General features: G+C 37.7%; 1 protein-coding gene across 4 annotated transcripts in view; it reads right to left on the bottom strand.

Moving 5' to 3' along the window:
• Positions 1-1,363: 1,363 nt before the first annotated feature.
• The window catches only part of C4H15orf41 (chromosome 4 C15orf41 homolog), a 140,677-nt gene continuing 115,757 nt past the window's right edge, over positions 1,364-26,283 (bottom strand). For 2 of the 4 annotated variants that reach the window (XM_030481861.1, XM_030481863.1), the window contains one exon: positions 15,406-18,297. In XM_030481861.1, coding sequence (XP_030337721.1) covers positions 18,162-18,297 — 136 coding nt within the window. In that variant the 3' untranslated portion in view covers positions 15,406-18,161. Of the gene's footprint in view, positions 1,603-15,405; positions 18,298-26,283 lie in introns of those variants that run through there. The other 2 variants (XM_030481862.1, XM_030481860.1) reach the window with 2 other exon arrangements.

Genomic DNA, 26,283 nt, shown 5'->3' with positions numbered 1-26,283 from the left:
TCACAAGGGCTGTAGGCACATAAAATGAGTAACTGGTTAAATGTTACTCAAGATCAAAATCCTTTGTACTGGAATGAGAAGCATAGTATACACATTTGCATTTCCTGAAGGAAATATATCCTTTGTACTATTCTGTTATGTGTGTTTATTAATTCCCTAGTTTTGCTTTTGGAAGAAACAGGCCTGGCTGTGTAAGAGATGGCTGATACCCATTTATCAGGGATACAGCTCTGCACTCAAGCTGATTCCCTCCCCCTGTAGTTGGTTTCTGCTGTCATCTAGGAGTTAAGGAACCAGATTCTCAGCTGGTGCACATCAGCACTGCTGTCCTGAAATAAATAGTCATAACTTCAGTGGAGTGATTGAAACCTAAGCTCAGACTCATGTGTTTTGCCGTCCTTGAGCTCAGTGCTTCAAGACTTCTTAAAGCACGATACACACTTCTGTGATACTTTGTTATAGTATAAACAAACACCATGCTTCTGATTCGAATTATAATCTCATTCACCCAGAAACCAATAGAGTTCTGCTTATTTATCCCAGCTGAGAAGATAGCCCAAAGGCTTTTCATGTTGTATGATAAAGTCATGGGCTGCGATTCCAGCTGCCCCCTTCCCCCATATAAACAAGGAGACAACCCAACTACTGCTGGTGCAATTACTTAGATATGAAACAGTTGTTCAGAGAGTTTTGGATTCAAGTCAGTGCCATGATGTTTATTCTGTAGTGAAATGATGTGTCTGCTAAGGCTTTAGCCAGTTCAGGAAGAAAGCAAGAGTCTGAATTTAGGTATTGGTATGAAGAGTTGGGCAGAAATTTGGGAGTAACTAAGAGATGGAATACCTACAAAAAACGTTGAATTAGATGTTTCCTGTAAACTGTGTGTGCAGCCACAACACTCTTTGATTCTGAGTCACGTTTAAACTCAGGATGGAATGCAGCTGCAAAGCCTGGATCTAAATCTGAATTTCCACAAGTTCAAGGTTGTTGTGATCACTGGAGTTTATTTGGTTCCGTATCTAATTGAAATGCAGAACTTTTAAGGTAACTTCAATCAGATGTTTTTGGGATCCACTGGAATAATAACACAATAAAAGCTGAAATTAAACATATCTGGTATTGTGTAGGGATTTTATTAGTATTCCAGTTTAAGGTTAAAATAGCACTCTCATGCAGTCAGCCTACTTTAATAAATGAAAGCAGGGGAGTTTGCACATGATTTAAAATCATGGCTTACACATTTTTCCAAAGCAAAAGAAGAGAAGCACAGAAAGTTCATCTGAATTCTCAAGGCAGTGCATGTGGTGAACATTAGTTTTCCCTTTCCATTTTTTTTTTTTTTTTTTTTTTTTTTTTTGGTTGGGGTTGTCTAATGATTGCTTTTTCTTCACAAATACTGTACTGGTAACTGAAGATATCTTCCAAATGTGTACAATGTCAGGGATAGCAACATCAACGATACAAGGACCTTCCGTTGGTATGGTGCATAGTAGCAAGGAAACATAACTATGTATGTATTCAGATCTCTGCAGTGGTATGTTCTTCCAAAACTGCAAATCACTTCAAATGACACTTCAAACACGGCCTGGCAAGAATTGGGAACTGGAGAAAGAAAAGAATGCAGTATTTATTTAAGATCAAAACAAAACCTGGAACAAAGAACCCAGTTCTTGCTTCTAAGTTTAACCTGCAATATTTCAATATGCTGTCTTGATCAGCTATAGGAATGGGAGAAAAAGCCGAGGGGTAAACAAATGTCCAAAGGCTACCTAGAGCACTGAGGTTTGCGAGTGCTGTGTTCCTCTTGGCAAAGCTGGAACACCCTGCGTGACTCTCTAGGTTAGCCTCGGATTGCTTGGCTGCACAGCTTGCAGGTTATGGCTCTCCTGCCTAGGGAAGGTGTTCAGTGCCCTGGGAAAGCATCTTACCCACAGAGCAGTGGGGAAATAGAACAATTTCTAGAGTGAGGAAAGCCCACCTGTGAAAGTACTCCAGGACCCTCTTAATACTTTCAGAGTGAGCAGGATGGCTACAGCATCTGTGTGCTCTGTTTTCTAGGCAGCCTGTCAGCTGTGGGTGGGTGGTTGCTGAAGGAGGCTTGCAAGGTTCAGCTCTCTGTACCAGCTAATTGCGGTTTACCTGGTATAATGTTACTAGTGAGCTGGCTGTGCTCTTCTGGCTTTTCTTAAAGGAAATTCCTCCATTTGGTTATTTTCAAAAGTTTGAAATACAGAAGTCAGCTTAGATGTGATCTCTGACCAAGTGAGGTTGTCTCCAGGCAGTTTAAGCACATATTTTGCGGAGCTGATTTACCCCAAGCTCATGTTTGTCCCACTAGAGCTTAAGAACGTGGTACATAGGACTGCACAATTCCAAGCTGATACTCTCTATGATATATTGCCTCTTTGATCATCAATTTTTAAGACTTGAAGGCTCTTGCCTTTTCCTCTTCACTTCCTTTTTCTGACTTAAAAATTTGCAGCAGACGACTTACTGATTTGCAGCATAAAAGCCTGTCACTTGTAACACTGAGCTCTTCAGATTTCTGCTAATTTGCTGCTGTAGCTGCATTGGGTTCTGCAGTGTTAGACCTGCTCAAGCTGTGTAACAGAACAAATGGGATCCATGGATTTATATTTATTTAGGGGTTTTAAATGATCACATAATACCCACAGATGCAGTAATGACTTGAGTGGTTTCCTCTCTACTTTCCCCAGTCAAATTCAAAAATGCCAGCATTCAGAGTCCAAAAATCAAAGAAAAAAGGCACCTGAAGCAGTCTGGTACTCCTGTTTTGGTTTTGTGCTCTTTCTTCAAGTTATCTCAAAGAAAAGGCACAGAGGTCTCTTAAATATGTATATAGGGTGCTGGCAGCCCTGAGTATTTCTTTGTGTATTCTGCTTAAGAGTGACAGCTGATGGATAAATCTTTATAAAGTGATCTGAAAGAGCCATATTTACGGAACTGGATCTTTTGAAGACTTAGATAGTGAGGTGACATTTTGCTTACCATTTTTGTATGAAATTAAACTATGAATCACTTCTGTTACGTCCTTTTTTTAATTCTCCTCTCTAAATTTCTATTTCTTGTTTGCATTTTAGTAGCATAGGAATAGGGATCTTGAGCTTTTTGGCCGGAAGGCTGTATCTTTAAAAGCCCAAACTTCAGAGGATTTGCCAAATCTTGCATCAAATATAGAACTCACAGAAAAAGCATTAAAAAATATTTAATCTAAGCGATTAATTTCTTACCATCTGGAAACCCACAAACAGTAACAAAAGCAACTGAAAAATTCATATGCCATTAGCAGGTTGACTGCTTCAATACAGAATATTATGCTGCTCATAGCAACAGATTAATGTATAACCAGCCATGACTGGCTTTTCAAACATATCAGAATAGACAATCCTGTACATAATGGCGAATCTCTGTATTATGACTGATGTCCAAGATTTATAATATTATAAACTATTGGTTATGTTGTTTTGACAATGGAAGAATTAACAAACAAGACAGTGCCTGCAGTGATGAACTATCTCATAAAGAAACATTATTAAAGATAAAACATTTGGAAATTCTTCATGAAAAATAACATTTTTGCTCTTTTCACAAGGAAAAAAAGAAGCCAGAAACATGACAGATTTCATCAAAAGAGCTGTTCACAGATTAAAAGTAGTTCTGATTTTTGTTTTGCTGTGCTAGACTTCATTTCTCAAATCACAGAAGAGCGAGGCGAGTGTTTTCAAGCTTATCCTGGTTGGTTGGGTGTTTTTTCTTTGTCTTTATTTTATTTTATTTTTTTAATGTGCTGAATGTCGTTTTCCTGCTAATCCTGTTATATCATACAAGAATTGTTTGTCTCTGAGCGAGTTCTGTTCAGCCTTCTGGTGTACTCAGAAAATGCTATGCAGGATCCACTGTGATCTTAATGTCTGCTTGTTAAACCAGCAAGACCTGCTTGTGTAACGAGCTACGGCAACAAATCATGGAATTGGGGGTGTTCAGCACCATACAGAGTTTGCAGCTGACCACATCTCAGTGTATGGAGGCTAGAGAGGTTGAAAGACTGAAAAGAAAATGCACAGAACAGTAGGAGCTAAGACTCAAGATCTTTCAAATACTCCAGAAAATGGGCTGCTCTGTAAAAGGGTACTTCTGGCCCCAATGGCTGTTGTAGAGAGCTACTCGATGCAGAACTCGTAATCCCACATTTTTGAGTACCTAAATATTTTCACTAGCTTAATTTTGGCGTGCTTGGCACTTTCTGGATGAACTTTCCTTATGAGCTCAGGCTATGCCAAATCACTAGGTTGTTTACTTCACATTTTGAACACAAAAGTATCTGGCAAGAGATGACAGAGAAATTATTGGGTTTAACATCCCAGAAGCAGGGAAACTTGGAAGTGTGTAATTATATATATTGGGCATCAACTAAAAAGGTATGGACAGAAGACTGAGGTAAACATGAACATGAAAGTCATTCTTTACCTGGTGAAAATTTGATACTGGTGTTTAGGACAATTTTGTACGAAATACAAAAACATCTGTTTTATCAGAAATGTTAGGTAGCTGAGCATGTGGAGAAAAGGCTTCTCTATATTGCTAGTGAGATGAAAAGTCAATCTATTTGTCTTCTCTTTTGTTAGCTTTTATCTTGGGTGTCTGTTATTCTAATCTTACAGGTCACAACCAAAAGGAATTAATTTAGATGTCTAAACTCAGAACACCATTCCTGCAGATCCTGGTTCCAGCAGCTCATTTCCCAGGTGTTTGGGGCAAACAAGACCTTAGCTTTTGACCCCAGAATTACCCACAGGCCTGAAGTTCTGCTGCTGCCTGAGGCCTGGAGCACCTTAGTTGTACCACTATCACCTTGTCACCTTGTTCAGGCTTTTTTCCTGGCTGGGATCCGGAACTTCTCTGTGGGATTTCAACTATATGTTACTTTAAAAGCAAACCTACATATGGTGAGTCAATCAATCTCTACTTGAAGTGCAGTGATAGCAACTTTTTTCTTTATAGAACACATATGGGAGGAGAGTGAGTTGCTGTCCCCCCTCATACAATTGCATTCTGTTAAGTACATTAATATGTATTTGGTTTTCTGCTTTATATGAAGGATAGATTTAGACTGACTGAAGACATACCTGAAATAGTACTATGATGCTCATTCTTGTTCTCACTTCCTGTCCCAGGAAGTTTGAGTTCTTTCTTTGTCACAATGACTGTGACAGATGAAAGTGGAGACTGCTAATTGTGCCCATGGGTTTGGACGCCCACTTCCGTCTTCCTGATCCCAAGAAGGTGCTGTAACCACCTGCCTTTCCATGCCAAGTGTATTGAGAGAGGGTTCTGTGTCTTCTGTACATTGGAAGAATTTTTTACAGCTATTTATTGGGAAAGCACTTTAGCACTTACATTTAAGGCTCTGGATTGTATATAGGTGGAGACATGGCTATGTCCAAAGACTCCTGCTTCAGGGGAAAAAAAGAGAATTTGCATATAGTTCTCCGCAGCTTGTTCCTGCTGCAGTAGGTGTGTTGACCCTCAGGTGCCTGTTCAGTCTGGAGGTGGTTCCGAAGGCACCTTCTGAGGTGGATAGCTCCTTTAGTGAATGACACAGGGAGGAGTTGAGGTGCCTAAATAAGGATTTCCAATTTCTTTCCTCAGAACAGTTAAGCTGCACAACACATGGTTGTGCGAGCTCAACAGCATTTCATACTATGGACTTCTTACCTTTGCAGAGTTGGCAACAGCTGCTTTATGCTCCAGTATGCATCACTGACTAAAGCTCTTTCTGTTGGGGACCACAGCAAATGCTCTGCTAACAGTAAATATCCCACTGTGATTCTGCCTTACTATTGACTATATCTCCTGCTAAATAATAGTCTGTATTAAGAAAAAAAAAAAAAGCTTTATACGTTAACAAATCAGATATGCAATTGAGTCGCTTCTTCCTGATTGAGAGCATCCAACGTAACTGTCCATGTCCATGCTCTTAGATAAAAATAAATAAAAAATACAGCTGCATGTAATTTCAAACTGAAGTCTTTTATAAAGCTGGATAGGGATTTTAAAGAGCATTTGGCAATTGGCTTAACTGAGATTCCTGTGAAATAATTGGCAAGTGATGTCTAGAGGCAATGAGTAAAGTTATTGCTGGCTGCACTAGAAAAATCCTACTCATGATTTCTCAGTTCATTTCTTGAAGATATGACAAGTTATCTCTTGTAGGTTGTAGTATATGGATTGCACTGTGTGTCTTTCTAAATTAAGTGGTTAATATCCTCCTCTGAACATCAGTGGCAGGGCTAAATTACTTCTAAGAGCTATGTATAAGGCTTTTTAGAGCTAAGCCTGAACATTTAAGTTGCTTATTTCTGCTGCTAACAATTCATGGGGCAAATGAAAATACAAATGTGGGTGCTGACTTATTTGCATACTCTTCATATTCAGTACACAGCAACCTTGCTTTGCCTTGCTTTGGGGAAAATTTAGTTTGAGGGCACAAGAACAACAATAGCTCACTTCAAATATTTTGGTTTGTGTGGTGTAAGATTGACTTTGAATGTTACATGGGGAACAAAATGAACCAAACAAAAAAACCCAACCCCAAACAAATGATAAATCAAAAAGGCAAAACACAGGAGTGTAAAAGCACAGCTATACCTGGGACTTAAAAACTGAGGTACAGTCTGTTGTGTTTTACTCTAGTGCAGTCTGTGGCAATAAACTTAATTTTAATGCCTCAATTTACCCATGTCAGAGGGGCAGTGGGAAAACTAACATCTTGCAAGTATTGTTAGATTAGTTGCCTCAGAAGAAGAGTTCACCAAGCCTTACGCAATACTAGCAGAACAGATGTTGGTGTTCAGTGGGACTTTTCAGCATGAGATTTGTGTATGTGGAAGAATCCAAGGCTGTTTTGAAGTCAGAGGCAGATTATCTAATCTGGGGTTTTAGTTACTGCTGTAATAGGACTATTTTTAGAATTGCACTGGGCTGCTTTTGTTTGCTGGAATCCCTTCCTGTCTCATTACCATAGTCTGTTTGCTCCAGTAAACTTTAAATACCTCCCAAGTGTATAACATAGAAAGATGAGCACCCCACAATCAGTAACTCTTCTTACTCACAGTTCTAGCAGGCGACCTGTCCAAGGCAGGCATCTGCACTAAGTTTCTAGCTTTGTACATGTCCTTATTATGGAAGTTGTTTTCTCTTGGACTACTCCGTACAACTAAACTGTCCCTGAGCCTCAGATGAGTTCACCAGATACTTCATTTCACACAATATGGTTGTGTACTTCAAGCTATAACTTTAGATGAAAGTTTTTAGAAGATTGTCCCAGATGGAATTGCTGTAGGGCCAAAGCCTGTCTCCTTGCATTGATAAGAGAGGTAGCTGAAGTAGGGTGTCATGCTGGAGTTGTAGAATATGCTAGTGATGTGTTCCTGATGGTACAGCCAGGAAAGCTTTCTGCACCCTTAGAACTTCAGTTGCATTCCTTAAGACTTAAGCTTTACTTCTCCAAGTAAGACAGTTTAGTATAAATTCACCACACAAATACCATCTCTCCCCCTGATTAATCTGGAACCTGATAAGAACATTACCTGTGGTGTTTCTCATAAGCATGCTTGCTAGGCTTTTTGTCTTGCCACCTGATTAGCAAGAGATACAACAGATCCTTTAAAGAGAGATCTCATCTTGCAGTTCAGAGGTTTCTGATTTCATTCTGCCTGAACTGTTTCTGTGACAAATCTGCTAGTTGCACAAGTAGACAAGTCATATCTAATACACAGTTCAGGTTCTGATAGTCCAATTCTCGTCTTGCCATTTTACCCATTATGTTAGAAGTCCTTCTGGCCACCTTCAGTAAAATCTGTGTCTGTAACTCCATTTATTCAGACTGTGCAATCAATGATAGTCCTTTGAATCTGAAGATAGCATATGAACAGACTTTCTGATTAAATAACCAGGCCTCTGACTGTCTGTCCTGGCCTCCCAGTGTTCCTGGCATTCCTTCCCCCCCGCCCTTCTTGAAGTACTTTATTTTTTTTTTTTCCCCTTCTTTCTTACCTTTGCTGTAATTGGGAAATTAAGACATTCTCCACCCACAACAATTAATAGCCAAGCAGAAAAAAATCCAAATGCCAAACCAAGCACACTTAAAATCCCTCAGTGGCACAGCTGACATTAGGGCACAAGGGAAGTAAAGCATCGTTGTATTGCTATTTCATTATAGCTGTATTCATCTGTAGGTTCAAATGTTTGTCTTAACCTCCATCTCATAAACTCTAAGTGGTTAGTTCATTGTAAGGAAAAGTGAAATATGGAGACAGGCTGATAAAGCGCATTACAAGACAGTTGCATTTCCCTTCATTCCTTGGTTTAGGTCAGCCATACTTTAGCCCATGGAGATGCATCTTGTTTAGCTTTCAGTGTTTAGAAATATGGAAGAATGGCTGGTCTGTGTCTCACATGCAGCCCAGCATCAGCACTCATTCACTTACTTGAAAATTGTTCAGCGTTTTGTGATCTGAGATTTATGTTTTGAGCTGGTTCAGTGACTCAAGACACATCTTTTAAAACTTGACCAAAATAATGTTACAATATGCTGTATATCAGCCAGTGAATGATTCTGGAACAAATCAGTTACACCTCTGAAAGCAGTGGCGGTGTTTTCTTTTCTTTTTCTTTTTTGACTGAATTAAAATAGTACTTTATGCTTCCTTTTCACTAAATGAACAATGGCACACAGAGGTAACTTTATCAGTTCAAAGATATCTCTTATTTTATGACAAACCTCTGTACCCTTAGTGTGTTCATCTGCCATACAGACTACTTTGTGCCACTACATCTGAAACTTGCCAATATTCTTGCGGTGTCTGTATCATGGTATTTTTGGTAGAGGCCATAGATTTCACTTCTTTGTATATCAGCTCTGTTTTCCTTATCCAAGTATTGACTTTTATTGCATCACCAGAGCTTTGATCACTGTAAATCAGCAAACATGTAAATGTTGTTTAAGTCGCTGAAGGAGTGCTGATTCACAGCACAGAAGACCTGACTCCACAACTTGAGCAGATACATTGAATTGGGGTATTTCTGATGAAGAAATCCAGTCATGTGGGTGAATGGAACTCTAGAAAGTGAGAACAATGCAGAAAGATTAAACTAGACAATGAAACAATTATTTATATCTTCATTTTTAGCACACTGGCAAATGGAATGCATCTAGCTAAGTATATAAGTCTCACAAGCTGCCTCTCAATCTGGACCTGTGGAGCTGAGAGAAAGCACCGCAGCGAGGAGGAGAGAGATAGTGAGAAATCAGAGTAAAAGTGCAGATGATGGGAACACGCTATAAAACTGCTTTCAGACCCTGAAAGAAGCCAGTGTAGCGAACAACTTGCTCTGCTAAGGTCAGTACTAATCCTATTGCTGATTCAATTCTTTAGAGCCAGATGCTAAAACCAACTAAATAGAATAAAATAGTTATAATTTGGTGGTTCTGTCACTGGACTGTCAAGGCTTGGATCCAAACCTGGGATTTCATCCTTACTGTGGGTCCTTGCCTTTGTTTTCCTCCAGTCCCAATTTGCATCAAATACGCCTCGCCAAAGAATTCAGGAAAATACTTTTTGCTATCTTTGAAGGAAACATGGGGCCAAGAAATCAGAAAATGCTTTGCTATTTAGCTGTCCATATTTATAAAACCAGGAAGCCATCACTTACGGGCTTGCCATACAAGGGCTGAATAGACTGAGGAAGTTGCGTTTTAACATTGTTAGTGGATCAGTGGGAAGCAGTAATCCAACTGACTCTGCTTTCTGAGCCTTCCTGACAAACAAACCACTTTGTATAAGTTTGTTCTTGTGCCTGAGTAACTGCAGAATGACGGAGAAAGGTATGCAGCTTGTAAAATGGAAGTAGGAAGACTGCGAATTACACGCGAAAGGCTAGCTATAACAAATTGTATTTTCCTTTAAGTAGACTCTTCAATGTTACTTTTCCAGCTAACAGATCTCTCATCTGAGATGCAATTAAAACTCCCAATTGTTGCTCAAATGTTAGATACTTAATTTTCTTCTTTGTCTCCCGTTAGTATTAGATAACTTACCCAAAGCTCTCTCTGGTCAAGGAGCATAAAGTAGTTATGCATAGCAATAATGGACAGGATTGTTTGAAGCTAAGTACAGCATGGATCAGTCAAATGGGAGACAAAGGTGAATCTATGACTCTTACTATCTCACATTCCTAGGATACATCTGCTTGTCATGCCAGAAAATGGTGCTGAGTTTCCAGGGGCTGTGTGTTGCTGGGGCACAAACAACTCGTACAACTCTTACCCTCCTTGGTTGCCTACAGCAAACCTTACAGAAAGGTTGGTGTGAAATGAAAGCACAGGAAAACTCGTGTTGACTGCAGCCTCCAACTTCTTGGCAAGCCAGTATGAGCTCATCAGTATGGCTGAGTAATTGGGCTAGTGATAACAGAATTGTTAAGATAACCAAGCCAACTGTGAGAATTGTTTGGACCTTCACGGAAAATGTACATCTATGCAAAAGAACTTGTTGCTGTTGCATGCTCCATTTAGCAGACTCTTTCCTACTATGTATTTTGTTTCAGTAAATGTTTGTCACAGGCTCAGCTGTAGCCACATGTCTCTGACTATGAAGACTGGTAGGAGTTTTATGATGGATATTCTATGATAGATATATCCCATTAGTGTTATATTTTATTGGTGACAGCTAACCATCAAACTCATCCATGTACCAGACTTGAAACATTGAATGTTTTAACTTGCTGACTTCAGTCAGATTACACATGGACAAAACTTTGTGAATCACTCCAGAAGTATTTAAGTGATTTCAAAGGGTGAGATTAGAATTCAAACTAAACTTAACAGATCATGTAATTAGTTTGAAATCAGCAAGTTAAAACTCTAAAAATGCACTAGCAAGCTGTATGTGCAAGATGGAAAAGAATAATAGGATGAAAAATGATGAATTTAAGATGAATCTGGATGTGGACATTATAAAGGGCCCCAGGCTAAGTAGAAGCCACCAACTTTGTCATTGAGGGGATATATTTGCAGGGATCTTGTACATAAGGTGCTGTTTCTAAAACTAGAACAAAATTACATAGACAAACTGGAACAGACAAGTGTAAAGTAACAAATATTATCATAAAATTCAAAACTTTCTGCAAAGAAAGTTGGAAGAGTTTGTGGTGGTTATTTGAGAAAACAATAATGAAATATGGAAAAGGTCAGAAAAGAAGGCAGCCACAAGATTAATTCTCCATATTTATTTATAATTCAATGACATGTAACAGGCTTATTCTAGCAAAAAAAATTTAGGTAAGACATTGGAAAATGTTTCTAACTAGATAAAGATGGGTAGTGGAATGGATTCCCATAATCTTTTTTTAAGCATCTCCATTGCTGGAGTTTTTTAAGGATAGATTAGAGAGACATGTAAGTTGATCTGTATAGGCAGTTTTGCCTCAGAGGAAGGATGAAACTGTATGTTTGTCTTGAGACCCAACTGTGCCTTCACCTTTTTTTGTTTTTAATGGTATTTTTTTCTACATGTATTTCATCATTTGTATGTAATGCAATGCCAAACGCATTAAAATAAGGCTGCTTAAAGTGTGTATGGAAACAAACTGATTAAATTAATTTTTATGTTTTTCCACTCATTATGGAGTATCATGCTGAGGCAGAATACAAAATGAAGTGTGGTGTGAATGCTCATTACGGAAAAGCAAAAGAAAAATAATCCAATATACCCATTTGTAACGGAAAATGTTACAAAGAGCTTGCATTTCCACAGTACTCTTCTACTTTGAGTTTCAAAGTGCTTTGAGAAATGTTCTTTGCACCCCTAAGGCACTTTGTGTGGTGTGACCACGTCTGAGTAGCTTCACATTGGAGACAAAAGCTCCAAATTATCCAGTTCAAGATCTAAAACCAGCAGGGCCAGGCCTGGCATAGCTTCCTTCAGGTGCAGCTCATCCCTTCTTCTGAGTCATGCTCTCTCAGCATCACTGTCACTTGTCAACTTGCAGAAACGTCTCTGTGCTTTCATCAGCGCTTAAACGTGGCTTACCATCCTCTATGGCAGGGACAAGTGTTGAGTTACTGTCCTTTCCTGAGGATCTCTATGAACACACTTATGAAGAGCAAACGGGTAACAGGGGCTTCTATAAGAGAAAGCATGGTAGAAACCTGAATTGGCATAAAGTTTGCAACCTTGACTCTGTGCTTTTTAGGTATTTTTAAAAATAATTATTTAATATTGCTGTTTTTTTGACCAGTTTACATGTCTGCTTTATTTTAACGATGAATACTTGGGCCATGCAAATAGTAGTTGCTGTGCGAATGAATACTTCTCCATGTTAATTTTATTTTAATTTGGCAAGTTCTCAGAGGTAAATACGTTATAGTAAAACCCTCTTTATAGACAGCCAGCTGGACATCAAGATAAATCTGTTAAATGTGTGTGTATGTATGTGTATATATATATAAAAGGTGTTTGCCTGGTATTAGGTGGATTCACTTTCTATGAAAACTTAACTTAGCAGTAGTATGCCTTGTACTGCCCTTCAACACCACACTTTGTGGTGTCATTGTTAGAGGCAACAGCAAAAAGTATTTATACAATATAGGGGAAAAACCTCCAAACTCTCTAATAATGAGAATAAGCTTAGCCAAGGATATTTCTCTGAGAATTAATAACTAGCTTGGGTTAATGGTCACTGGCTTCACCTTAGGCCCTCGATTAATCCCTGAACCTCAACTGTTATTACCTAATTGACTTAGTTACATTTCATTTTAACATTTCAAAGTGATCTTCCTAAAATCACACTGACAGAGTAACGTGGTCTCTGCAGATGTGCACTGACATGGTTTCAATATTGTTACTTTGTCTCCATACTCTTGCATTGACATTTCATTTTGTTTTGACATCACAGTGCCACATCTATGGATCTGTGCCGATGACATGCGATTGTTCAGATTAGGCGAAAGCCTGCCCACGAGCGAGGGCAAGGGAACATCTTCCACAGGGACATGATGGCAGCTAAAAACCACTATGCAGAATTATTGTTAGTGTTGTGAATGATTGTTAGCAAATATGATTTGTATGTTTGTAAAGGGAAGAAAGATAAAATTTCACTTGAAAACTTGCGGGCTTTCTTAAGAAACAAACAGAAGTCTTTTCACTCTTAGATCAGCTAAAAAACCTAGCCTGAAAAACATGCCAGGTAATGTATTTAAAAAGAGTTTTTTTGATATTACCATTTCATGCTTATCGAGGCTGCAAATAAATTATTCAAATGTGGTGTCTTCCAGTAACATAGTATCCATGTAAGCAGTTGAATACTGTAAGATACAACTCTAAACTGAGAAATCCTTATAAAAATAGGGCATCAAAATGAAGTCTTTTTATGATGTGGAAAAGTTTTTTTTTTTTTTTTTTTAAAAGTCTTTTGAAGCTCTTTGATCCAGCTCTGAAATAATTTTGGTAGATTACTATTGTATGAAACCCATAATTTATAGTAGCTGACCTAAGCTGCTCTTTGTATAACAGCCATATACGAAACAATAACAGGAAAGTGAAAAACACAAGGGGAACTAAAACTACTCTGTTTATTATTTAGCTCATAATTACATCTTCCTTATTTAATCTTTTGAATCCTGGCATGTTCTTAATAATACAGGTTCAATTAATATTTACTATACACAGGAGAGTTAGTTTTGAGTAACGCATTTAGACTACCCAAACTTTGTATAACTTGTGACCTTTCCCTAACCTAAGCGAGGTCTATTTTATACAGATTGTACTAGATAGACGGTTTCTCTATAAATGGTGAAGTTGCTGCCAAGCTCCCATTGTTAGCTAGTTCATTTTTCAACAGGCACACTTTAGGTTTCTATCACACCACTGTAAAGAGCAAGCCCTCGAGGTTTCTTCTTTTGTCAACATAATAAAATGGTTATTTCTGAATAACCTGCAAATCCATCACAAATGCCCCTTTGTGACTTAGAATAACATGACAGGAGGATTTTTTTGTTTTGTTTTGGGGTTTTTTTTTTTTTTTTTTTGCAGGCAGCCTCCTATTTTATTCCATATTATTAAATTAATACTTGAGCAGCATTTGTCTTAGCATACATATAACTCATCCTCGAAATAACAAATGCATGTTTCTGACAACAGTTATTCTTGCTCAGTATTCACCATCTAGCTGCAGAACATCCCTTCAGAAGCTAAATGGTGAGACTACTTCAGGTGAAGGAAAAGGAAGAATCAAGTTCAATTCTGCTTACTTTTTTTGTTGACCTTTGAGGAGTCGTAATCAACTCTGTTAAAAAGAACAACCTGTAGGACGTACAAGCTCTTGCCAGAACAACTGTGGTTTGAGAACAGAGAGCTAGCCATCTTTTCCCTTCTGAGCCAAGCAGATTTTGGCACAGGAGGAAAGCTAAACCTTTGACTTCAACAGACCTTGCAGATGTGCTGCGCAAGCAAGGCATGAACTTGTGGAAAGGAAGTCTCCTTAATGAAAGAGACCACTGTAACAGCGATATTCCTAATATCGGCTTTGCCTATTTTCTGGTAGCACAGATGCAGATTAGTATCAGAAACAGAAGCTGTCAGTAGAAAACTTAGGACAGACTCTTCAAAAGCGAAACAAGGGCAAATGGGAGGATGCGGAATAAATGTGAAATGGTTAAGAAAGATGGAAAATGAAAAGGGGAGGATTTAAAGACAGACAAAAAAAGCCATGAAGACTCTTACGTAATAGTAGTCTAGAGTGTGGAGAAATCCAAAAGCAAATACCACGACAAAACAAGTTTTTGAATGCACAGATGTAACAAAACAGGATGAAAATTATTCATAAACTATCAGTACTATTAATGTGATAAAATAGTAATGAGGTAAGAACAGTAAGACATTTGGTCCTTTTTCTTCAGCTTTAGATTGGAAGTTCTATCCTGCTCTGAGCTGGCTTCAGGGAAAGATCATTAAACTCATGCTAATAATGTGTCCCCAGAATACAGAAATGGTAAAAAATGTTTTCTTTTTATACTAGAGTGTGACCCACCATTGTGCTGCTCCTCCTATACAAGGAAGTTTTACTTCCCTGTTCAACACAATTACATCAATTTCTAAAGCTCAGAACAGGCCTTATTATAGTGCTTGTAAGAGCAGGTGCTTGGTGAGTCTATATATGCCAGTGAGAACATCATTCAGTTTTATGCACACTTCTGTTTTCTGGCTAGGCGTAATTCATTAGCACACTCTACAGAACACTCCATAAAACTGGATTTGGCTTTAATGTTAAGGTTCTAATGACTACAGCATTATTTAAGAAAACAAAACCAACAAGCAACCCACAAGCAGTAGTCTCTCCTCTTTAATACTGAAATTGCTGTTTACATCTGATAAACAGAGAAAATACACAAATGAGGGTTTTTTTGTAAGACACAAGTAGGAATAACAAATAGTCTCTTTTTTTATGTTCTGCTTTCAGCATTTAAAATAGTGACACAGCATAATTTTTGTGGTGGCAAAGCTTGTTCAACAGCATATAATGAAATTAGTACAGTATGTATACTTTTGTGGCTTATTTCATCCTCATTCTAATACAAAGATGCTTAAAGGGGGCAATATATAAAGATGAGGTCAAAGCTTTGATTAAAGACAGCTGTATTGCTTTCCAACCTGTTATGTCATGGCATTAGGTAGAGGAATAAATAAACAAATACAAGCCTAACCTGATTTATCTGTGTGTCTCCACATAAATTTGTTTAATGTAAAAACAAATAAAGCAAAGCCTTGATGGAGGTTGAGCAGAATTTTCAACATCTGTGCAGACAAATTTAATTTATTCAAAAAGAAAAAGCAGCATTAGTGCATCATGTAAAAGCTGATTTAAATGATTTCATACAATAGAAAGCATATGCACTAGCTAAAACTAATTCAGTTTGCCCTTAAAACCCACTTCATTCAAAGAACCATTACTTATGAATTTTCTACTACAATAATGTTCAGTTATTTCTTCTTTTTTATTTTCTTCTGGATTTCACACATTCCACTAGCCTAAACCCCAGTCCCAGGGGCAGGAACATCCTACATGCAGCCTCTGTGTAGCATCAGGCAGGTATTGCTTCTGTGTATCTTTACAGGCAGATCCTTAAAGCTGGTTAGGTAAAATAAGCTAAGCACAATACCTTAGGAAGATGAACAAAAATGAGTTACAGGTGTAACAGATTTATTTTTGAAATAAATACTTCCACTATAGCACATTAAAACCCAGGAAAATAATCTCTATGCAACAATAACTCAGTGTAGTGGAGCTATACTAGCTTATCTGTGCAGCAAGGGACAGAGTACTAGGAAGACTAAAGAAAGATTTTTTTTTTTTTTTTCCTGAAAATTAAAGATTAGTCAAAATGATAACCTCCTGTCTGAAGCACAGCAAGAAGTGTTAAAGTGAGAACTAAAAGTTCAAAATAAAAATACTGCATATGCATCTGAAAACTAGAGATGAAAGAAAATGAAGTAAGATTAATACCCTTTTAACTCAAGGCAAGACTATGGAAAGTCTGCATGTGATTTTTGAAATCACACAGGCGCACAGAGTATCACCTCAGCTGCAAAAAGATGATGAATATGTACTGTAATGTTTTAAAGACCCTTTCCTTATGGAAGAGGTTATCAACTTGTGCTTTAGGAAGACTGTTATCACACCTTTAATTCTACAACAAAATCCGTACCTCTGCTTGTCTCAAAATCCGAACATGGTGAGCAGACACGCAAGACTCTCGCTGCCTTCTAAAAATACTCTGTCCTTTCTCAAATGCCGGTTAGTGAAGAAAAGAGCACTAAAGAGTGTCAAGCCCTGTAAGCTGCTATTGTTAAGAAACCTCTAACTGAGAGCACAAACCTGAGGCCCAACACTGCGTCTCTAAGTGGTGATGAGGATGAAAATAGGGCGAGATTGAACTCAAATCTAAGGAGAGCTAACACCCACCAAAATGCTCCTCTGATCTTGGTGCTTTCAACAAGAGAAAAACAATGCTTTTAAAAGTTTTAAAACTTTTAAAACATAAGTATGCAGGAAACTTATGCTCTACTCATCAAAGTTTTTATCAGGAAACTTTGTGTGCTCTATTTGTCTTGTGGCACTGACACAGGACAAAACACTGTTTCATCATCCTTTTTTTTACTCCCCTTGTTGAACACCAGAATGGCAATCTTCTTCAGAAGTAACCCACACAGGGAGCTCCTGCACATTGTTCTTTCGGACTTCAGTATGCCAGAAAATTGAATGTTACAGTACCTACAGGGGTCAAGACAGATTCCTTCCTTAAAGTCAGTTAAGAGAAAAATTCCTAGGTACAGATTCCCTGGGGGTTGGGGTGGAAAAGACAAACACAAGCTATTTTTGAGTCGTTAAACTACTTATTAAAACCCGACAAATGTAACACCAAACCCCACCCCCCAAAATTCACTAACTTACTTTTTAATTGTTAACTTGGTATTCCATTATTGATTTTAGCAATCAGATAGTGACAAAACACATATACCAATTATTCTCTCAAAATACTGCTCTTCACTGTAACAGCCAGAACTTACACAATCCTGTCTTATCACTTGAGCTTTATGAGCTCTGTATTATGTTTTAAGCCCCAGAAAAACAGTCTTTACCAATTTTCCACATCAGTGTAGGTGTTTCAGTCAGATCCGTAGCACTGAATAAACTTGTGAGTTAAACCGTAAAAAGCCACTTATTTTTAAAGGTGACTCTGTAACAGGCATAAGAAAAGCGGCACCTTTCAGCCTCTGCATTTTTACATTTGTTTAGAATGCTAGAAGAAGCCATCCGGAAGGAAGAAAGATTATGAGTATCTAGAAACTTGCTGTTTGACAGAGACAGAAATGCTGATAATGAGTGGGTTGTGTCTGTCTTTTTTGGCTGATCACAACAGAGGTCTGAAGCAAAACAGAAACTCTTGATATGTTTGTGTAAAGAGGCAGTAGCATAAGGGCGGGCAGCAGGAGTTCAGCTGAAGTTCAGGGCAGATGCTGCCATTAGTTTACACTGCAGGAAAGTAAAATTGCTTCCGGATTTACCTCTTCCTCCCAACATCAGCGTTGAGCCATGCTGTGTCGCAGAGTCACGATGTCGGTAGGAAAGCAGTCTTTTAGCAGGATACCACGCTCACGATGGCAGTCCAGCTCCTCAATAAATCCATACCAGTAGATGACTAATCCAGGGCCAAATCTATCAAGCAAAAAGGAAAGTTAACTTATGTGCTTGTGTTAGGAGAAATTTAATTTCCCACCTCTAGTTATTCCAACACGGACAGTATTGGACCTCCATTAGATTTTCAAATTTTAATCAATGTTGAATTGATATATGTCATTAATACCTGGTTCCTTGAATAAAAATGCTATTTAGAGGCTCAAGTGATCCACATCAGAGTTTTGTTTTTTCCTTTGAATATTCTGCATGTACCAGTAAAAAAAAGACTTATGCTTTAAATACTGAATAACATTCTGTAACTTTGATACATACAGAAGTCTCTCTTGCCCTGCACTCTGCTTTTCCAGATTTGGGCATGCAGGCATTAAAAATACAAGGGCTTATGCAAGTTCCAGTTCATGCAAATTATACTACCATGAAGATAACAATGAATACTTAAAATAAATATAATTGCTACAATGAGGTAATTGTTAATGTAAAGCACAATTCAGAAAGAAACAAAGTTTCTGCTGTAATATCTCTGAAATGTGCCTCAGGAATTCCTCAGATATTGCTAACTCTGACTGATCCCCACTAGGCAATCTCAGGAAGTAGCCCCATGGACCATTTTACCCATCAGGAAGTTCAGACCTTCAGGCTGGGTTCATAAAGAAGTAATCACTATTAATCACTGTGTACTGTGATATGTTTTGCACATCAGTTTCACGTTTTTCCTACTGAGAGCACTTAATTAAAGGGCAGCACTACTTTTGGTGTAGTGTTGCAGGAATTTTACAGTGAAATCATAAATTATGAATGTTGGGTTAGTAAAAGGATGTCTAAAAACAGAACTGCTTTCTGTAGTCTAACATTACAGCAGTCTGTACAACATTAGGCCAAAAAGCTTTTTCTTTCCTTGATTTATTATATGCTGTAGTGAACTTGCCAAAAACAACAGCGCAGGATGAGCTGTTAGATACCGTCTGTACAAGAAAAAGTTCAATAGAATGTCATGTAATGGTTTATATGCAGAGCTGTGCTCCGGACTCAACCAATATGGTAGCCAATTTTTGTTAATGTTTAATTATAATGAAAATGTGTTAGGGGGTGCACAGTAACCAAGGGGTGCACAGTTACCTAAATGTCCACTTAGCAGACAATACAAGCACCCAAAACTGTGGGTAGTGGCAGACTGGCTTCATTAGGGAGGTTTCTTCCCAACAATGGAGGGAAAACTCTGTTTGATGTACTCATGTAATGGAACAGGCATCAAAGGAAGAAGCAGCCCTGTGGTTTCCTCCTGCAGTTTCAATTAGATACGGTAGTCGTTAGCCCAAAACTGCTGCATAGCATTGTAACATTTCGGTTTATGGCTACTACTTCTCAACTGAGAAGTGGCTGCAGTTTAGTGGCAAAGTAAATTACGCCTCAGCACAGCTAAGGCAACACAGGCAAATGTGCTTTTTGCAACTGAAAGATGATATTTGGAAGGAGAGAGAGGTTGAAACTCTGACAAATCCAGATATACTACCTAATGTATTCAAACGTGTTCAGCATTGAATAAAGCACAGATTAGGAAGTGGCTCATGGAAGGACGATGCTGCCTACACCCAGTTCCTAAGTTTTCTCTCGCTGGCCAACAACTTCATGTGGGGCCAAGATGTGCACAACCCTACTGCACTACGGAGGCCGGCTAGCCTAGCAGTAGTGAGAAGTAAATGGCAAGTGAAGCCAAGGACTGATGCTCCCTGCCTCCAGTGAGAGGCTGTAATTTGCTGATGCAGGACGCGCTTTTGTTGTTTCACAGACTATGTATCTGTTCCCACATCAACCAAACATAGTAAAGGGATAATTTGGTGGGGATGTACATAATGCTAACCAAAACTATTTTAAAAGCAAAGATAAAACCCCCAGAAGATAGGGAGTAGACCTTACATTTCTAATGGGCTATTTTATGCAAGGCAGAAGCTATGAAATGTCCACAAATACTTACTCATTATGAGCGCATGTGCCAGGTAAAATCTTCATGCTAATGAGCAGCTGCTCACCCAAGTTTTGAAGGGCTCATTTTGCTCTGTGTGGCAGTCTGAATCCCCTATCCACCACAAAATGCATGTGGCACTGCGCTCATGTAAAAAAGTTTTTTTTTTTAAAAGGAAATTTTTAATAAAATTAGTATTTCAACATGCCCCAAAAGTGTCTTTCTAGCAAATCATTACAGCTCAACCACATTTTTTCAGGAATATTTTATGCTTTAAAAATTACCTTCAGAAATCATCAAATTTGGTAATAAAATTTATATACAAGAACATCGGCATACTGTTAATTGCAGGAGCAAGTATATTGTAGCATGAAAACATCCATCAAGCCTGCTTTTCACTGTAATACGGCAAAATTATTTCCCCTGTACTGCCTAGGTTGAACTTTTTCCACTATATTGTGTAACTCCTTCTATTATAGCTCTATATCATACCTCCCATATGTATGATCACATAAAAAACATACCATACTTTCGTTTAAAAACACTTAAGTGCAGTACTTAAGATCAAAATTAACTTGTTGGCACATTAAGCATTTGCCACTGACTATCAGGAACTCCTGTTGCTAAGTGCTAATTTCTCTCTCATTAACGCCCAGAGTTGGCAAATCACAAACAATACCACTGGTTAATTACTGCTGCCTTAATTTGAAAAGACACTTAACCTTTTTGTGTAAGGGGATAAGGTATGGAAGTGTAACCTAGAAGTAAGAACTATCCTTTTTAATTTAACTCCTTCCAAAGCACAGATATGACACCATGAAGAACAAAACTCAACGCTGTGAATTACGAAGTAAAGCTTCAAATTGATTTCTCTATCAGTTGTAACATTTAACAAGTTAGTGACTAACCCTGGTTTACACAGGAGAATAAACTAAAAGGACAGAATGCTTACTTATATTACCATGGAAAGGGGACTCATTTATTAGCCCTGAGGAGGAATAAAAAACCGCATTGAATGTACCAAATGGTTCTAAAACTACATAGACACGGTATGCAATATAGGCCAGGTTATGCCATTTCATATGAAAGACACACGGGAGAAAGTTTAAGATTAAAATGAAAATCGAGCTTAGAGTGTAACAAACTATGGACTCCTATGGATTTTGTTCTTGCTCAGAAAAATTCCATAAATCCCTAAAATGAGGTTAAATTGTACTTTTCCCTCCCTGTCTTTAGTTCTTTCCCTGAAAAGCTTAGGTGTGAAGGAATGTGTCTAAAGGTTATATGAAACTGTAGTTTTACCTATTCCAGTGAAACTATTACTTTTAGAACTTTATTTTTATATGCTGTTTCTTTTTAAAGCTGAAAAGAAATCCAAGTAACTAAGGTTTGGTTAATTCCATGCAGTAAAAATTGAATAAACAGGAAATATAGAGGCAAGCCCCCTTCAGAATATAATAAACACAGCAAGTGAAGATTGTCCATGCAGGTTGCATAAGTTTATTTAAAAATCAACTAATAAATATGTAATTATCATTATATAAATTCTGGTTTAGTTATTATCTAGTTTTGACATCAGAAGTTGTGACCACAGGCAGCCAAAGCCAACCTAGCAGCACTTTAGTGCAGGGTCTGAGTGCCAGAAGTGCTAAAAGCGAGGCAGACAGGCTTATGTCCCACGGCATGGCAAGAAAAGTGCAGGATTAGAGAAGCCCATGGATTAGTTTAGGCCTAATTGAGGCTTGATATGGAAGACTAAATTTAGTCTAAGTACTAAGGGCAGCAGACGGTGTCTTTCAAAGAATCAACTTAAGCATTTGAGATAGATGCTGGAGATAGTACAATATAGTTTGAGTATAGTTAAATACAGTTACAGTCTCAACAGTACTTCAGATAAAATTTATGTCTGATCATACTATTCTAAATAAGTCAGCTTTGCATTAACTTACATGTTTGGAGGATCTTTTGTACTGATCCTCCTATTTTGAAAGACACCTATTTTGAAAGAAATCCATAGTTAAAGGATTATAGATTGGTACACTAGGCTTTGTTCTTGGAAACAAGTTATGCTGAAAAGCCAGGAGGGTACAATTCAGATAACCCAAAGCAAATGGTTCTTTTCCTAAAACAAAAAACAAAAACAAAAACAAAAACAAAAAAAAAAAAAAAAAATTGTATAAGTCGAGGGATCACTTAAGAGAAAAACAGGGAAAGAAAAGACTAAGTAAAATGTGAATCTGGGTTTCGCTTGCCCTCCAGCTGAACCAGTTTTGTGCTAGAAAAGAAAAAAGACTTTTATTTATTTATCAAAGTGGTCTAGTAGGATCACACATATTCTACTTCACTTCAAGAGAAACTACTTTCTAGTAATGTCTTTTCTTCTGGAATGTCTGTGTGGCATCCATGCTAGCTTCTAAGGATTCACCTAGACATGTGGCTGTTGTCAGTGGATTTTTTCACCATCAAAAAGCCTTGCATGTGGTTTTACGAAAAATGCATTTTCAACACACTGCTCGATACTGAGCAGAAATGTAAAACATCTTGCAGTTGTTTTTAAATAAATGTTCACTTTATTTATTCTCAGTCTATTTGTTATGGATGGGCTGTATGCATCTCAGTATAATGTAAGTAATTTTAATTCTAAAAGACTCATAATGAAATGCTGGCATATGAATTATTATTTCTAATATGCATGTATTTAAGCAAATATTTTATCAAACACATTCAGATAAGTATTCCTGTTATACAAAAGCAGAACAGCCTACCTGGTTGGTGATTTTAATTCTGAAGGTCACATCTGAATGTGACTTGGAAAGGACTGCATTCTGGTCCCTTGCTTTTAATGTCAGATCATCAACAGTGCCAGCTAAAAAGCTGGCTTTGTTTCCTTGTTTTCCTTTTTAAATATCAAGCAAATTAGAGCATTACCACTTGCACATCACTACTTACTTCATGGGAAAAGGGAATTAGAAAAATTCACAAATAAATTATTATATTTATTCTAAGTCATTTATCATAGTTCCTTTGAATCACAGTTGTGAGTAAACTGGTTTTACCTGTAGCACTAATGAACCCTGAAGATATAATTAACCCCTCCTATAATATCTAATAAATTTACTGTTTAAGGACTCACAACTTTATTTTAGTGTTCTTGTAGAAGTCTCATTTGTGTCAGCGGAGGGCATTTAGATATTTGCAGAGCTAGGCTAGTAAGCAACAACTGCAGACCACATTTTCAAGTAAGGTCAGTTGGCATCAGCCAGCCAACTTCCTTACGTCTAGACCAGTTTACTACTGCAGATGACACAGCGTTATATATCTTGGCAAACATTTAGTAGCTGCTGCTCAGACACTGACTTTGATTAGAAAGAAATTTTCCATTTAAACAGCTACCACAAGAGTAGCTCAGAATAGTTTGTACCAAGGTATTTCTGCTACTGTTCATTTATATGGAGTCTTAAAATCAAATAAAGGTACTTGTGCATGAAGACAGTGAATTTTAAAAACTGTGAAGGCAATTCAAAGATAACTGTGGGGTTTTATTATCCCTGTCACTTTTTAAATCCTCCATACACTTTTGTGATCCAGTGACACACACAGTGATTTAAATAAAACATGCCTTCAAGGCATTACACAGGATCTTCTTTCTTCGACTTCAACAAATCTGGTTGAAAGAAAAATAAATCCAATACTTAGTCAGAGTTTAACAAGTTCTGGTCACATACTTTTAAAGATAATAGGAAACTTGTCCATGGCACTAGCAAGCACTGTATCAAGCTCTGCACGCAAAAGTTTGCAGCATATGATGTCTCAAGGCTCCAGGCATCCAGTTTATGCTGCTTAAGGTAAAATTAAGCAAGTAAAACCTAATCTGCTTTAAGCTTTGATGTTACTACAGTAGTTGGGGGAAGTCTTATTTTTACTGAAGACATGGAAAAAAATTAAAGTCTATTAATATTCTTTGAGACTCCCACTTCCAAGGAGGTTTTGACTCAAAAGTGAGAATTTCTTTCAGGCTGAGAAAGGTAGGCGCCTTCATGAATGCCAGATATTGATGTTATATCCATTTGGTATGGAAGCTGGAGTTGTCTGGTGAAACAAAGGTGGATGGAAACTAGTATCATTTCTCTGTCTTTATAGTCACACCTCTCTTGGATATAAATAAATCTTAATGACCTTTTTTTTTAATACTAGCTGTCTTTTTATCTGTGCAATGAGATTGTTAAGACATAAGCCAAATAGCAGCATTTCATGAGGTTTATAATATGATTTAATTGATTTTGGCATTTAGAGAGATAAAAACAAATGAAGTGATACTTACATGGATATAAGAGATTAAAATATTTTAGAATTTTACATAGCAGAATTTTACAATGCATATTAATAGAATGCACAAAAACTGCATCACGGTCATTAAAATATTATAAGTACAATATAACTTTTAGCTGCATAATACATTTTTAATAAACAAACTGTCGAAACACATTCTTCACTTACACTAATTCATTTAGATCTGAGTGCTGTTCTCCAGGCAAATAAAGGATTTTTATAATCCTCAATGACAAGTTATTTTTTTTAAAAATATAGTTCTCATTAAAATTAACTTTTAAAAGCTATGATTAAATAACATTAAGTTTAGACTGATTTACAAGGATCAAGGCTTTCTAAGTGAAGACTGATGCAGTGAGTGAGAAAGAGAATACATACTGGCTCAAGGCAGCTTGTCATTAAGACAAGTGAGCCTTGAGTGAACTTTGAATTTCTCAAGTTTTGTTGGTTCATGTCCTAACTTCTACTGAAACATATTGTTTTCTATTAATAGTATTCCAGATGCTCAACTCTCAAACTGGCTGTGTGTACTTAAGGTAAAATTTTCTCTTTTTTTATATTTAGCATCTTCAAAATCAGGTAGATGCTTTGCACATCAGACACTGAGGTTTTGTGCTGTGAAGACAGACTGTAAGGTGCCCCTTATGCCTGCACTGCAGGATTGGGCTGATGCATTTAAAATTAACATGGTGCTCACATTAACATTTTAGAAGAGAAATTGCTAATCCTTACACTGCTGCATTGTTTCATGGGAATTATGGCCTAAGTTTTCTCTGGCTTTAGCAGAGATCACTTGGGTATACATTTTGGAAAACAATTCATTTTAGCTGCCTGGGAAGTTAGTTCCAGTATCTGTCTAAAAAAAGAGATAATAGACAGTCTTCCAGGTACCTTACATGGTAATTTGGAGATAGATCCAAGTTTCCCTGAAATACAAGAATCTTGCATCACTTAACCATCTCAATTCAGGGCAAAGTGACTTCAGGCACCTGGATGATGGGCATAACTACGCAAAAGAAGATCAACGAAAAAATCTCAATCTGAAAGGCACAATAGGCACAATGTAAGAAAGCTTCCTACATCTTTTTTTTGAAGTTTCATAAATTCTTTGCTGATGGAGAGAGTCTAATATTCTATATTAGCTGTTGCATCTACATATTTGCCCTTTATAATTCAGGGTTAGCACACTGATTTAATGCACCTCTACAAAAGTGTTAATGCGCTTCTGTTCAAAGCAGCAACACCCTTCCATTGTGCAACATGCAATTTGATGACTAGTTTACTAAAGCTATGCTACTTTTATTTAAGTTGTGCTTTGTATTTACCAGTTAAGACACTGCAAGAATGTTGCTATCATTCAAAAAACTGGGGAAAAAATGTGATTGCATTACAGAATTATTCATAGAATCATAGAATGGGTTGGGTTGTAAGAGACCTTAAGGATCATGTAGTTCCAAACCCCCTGCCACAGCCAGGGACACCTTCCACTTAGACCAGGCTGCCCAGATCCCTGTCCAACCTGGCCTTGAACATGCCAGGTATAGGACAGCCACAGCTTCTCTGGGCAACCTGTTCCAGTGCCTCACCACCCTCACAGAGAAGAATTTCTTCCTACTATGTAATCTAAATTTACCCTCGTCAGTTTAAAGCCACTGCCCCTTGTCCTATCATTCCATGCCCTTGTAAAAAGTCCCTCTCCAGCTTTCCTGTAGGCA

Source organism: Strigops habroptila, chromosome 4 (assembly GCF_004027225.2).
Source record: "Strigops habroptila isolate Jane chromosome 4, bStrHab1.2.pri, whole genome shotgun sequence".
Lineage (NCBI taxonomy): Eukaryota > Metazoa > Chordata > Aves > Psittaciformes > Psittacidae > Strigops > Strigops habroptila.
This window is presented reverse-complemented; position numbering and strand designations above follow the sequence as displayed.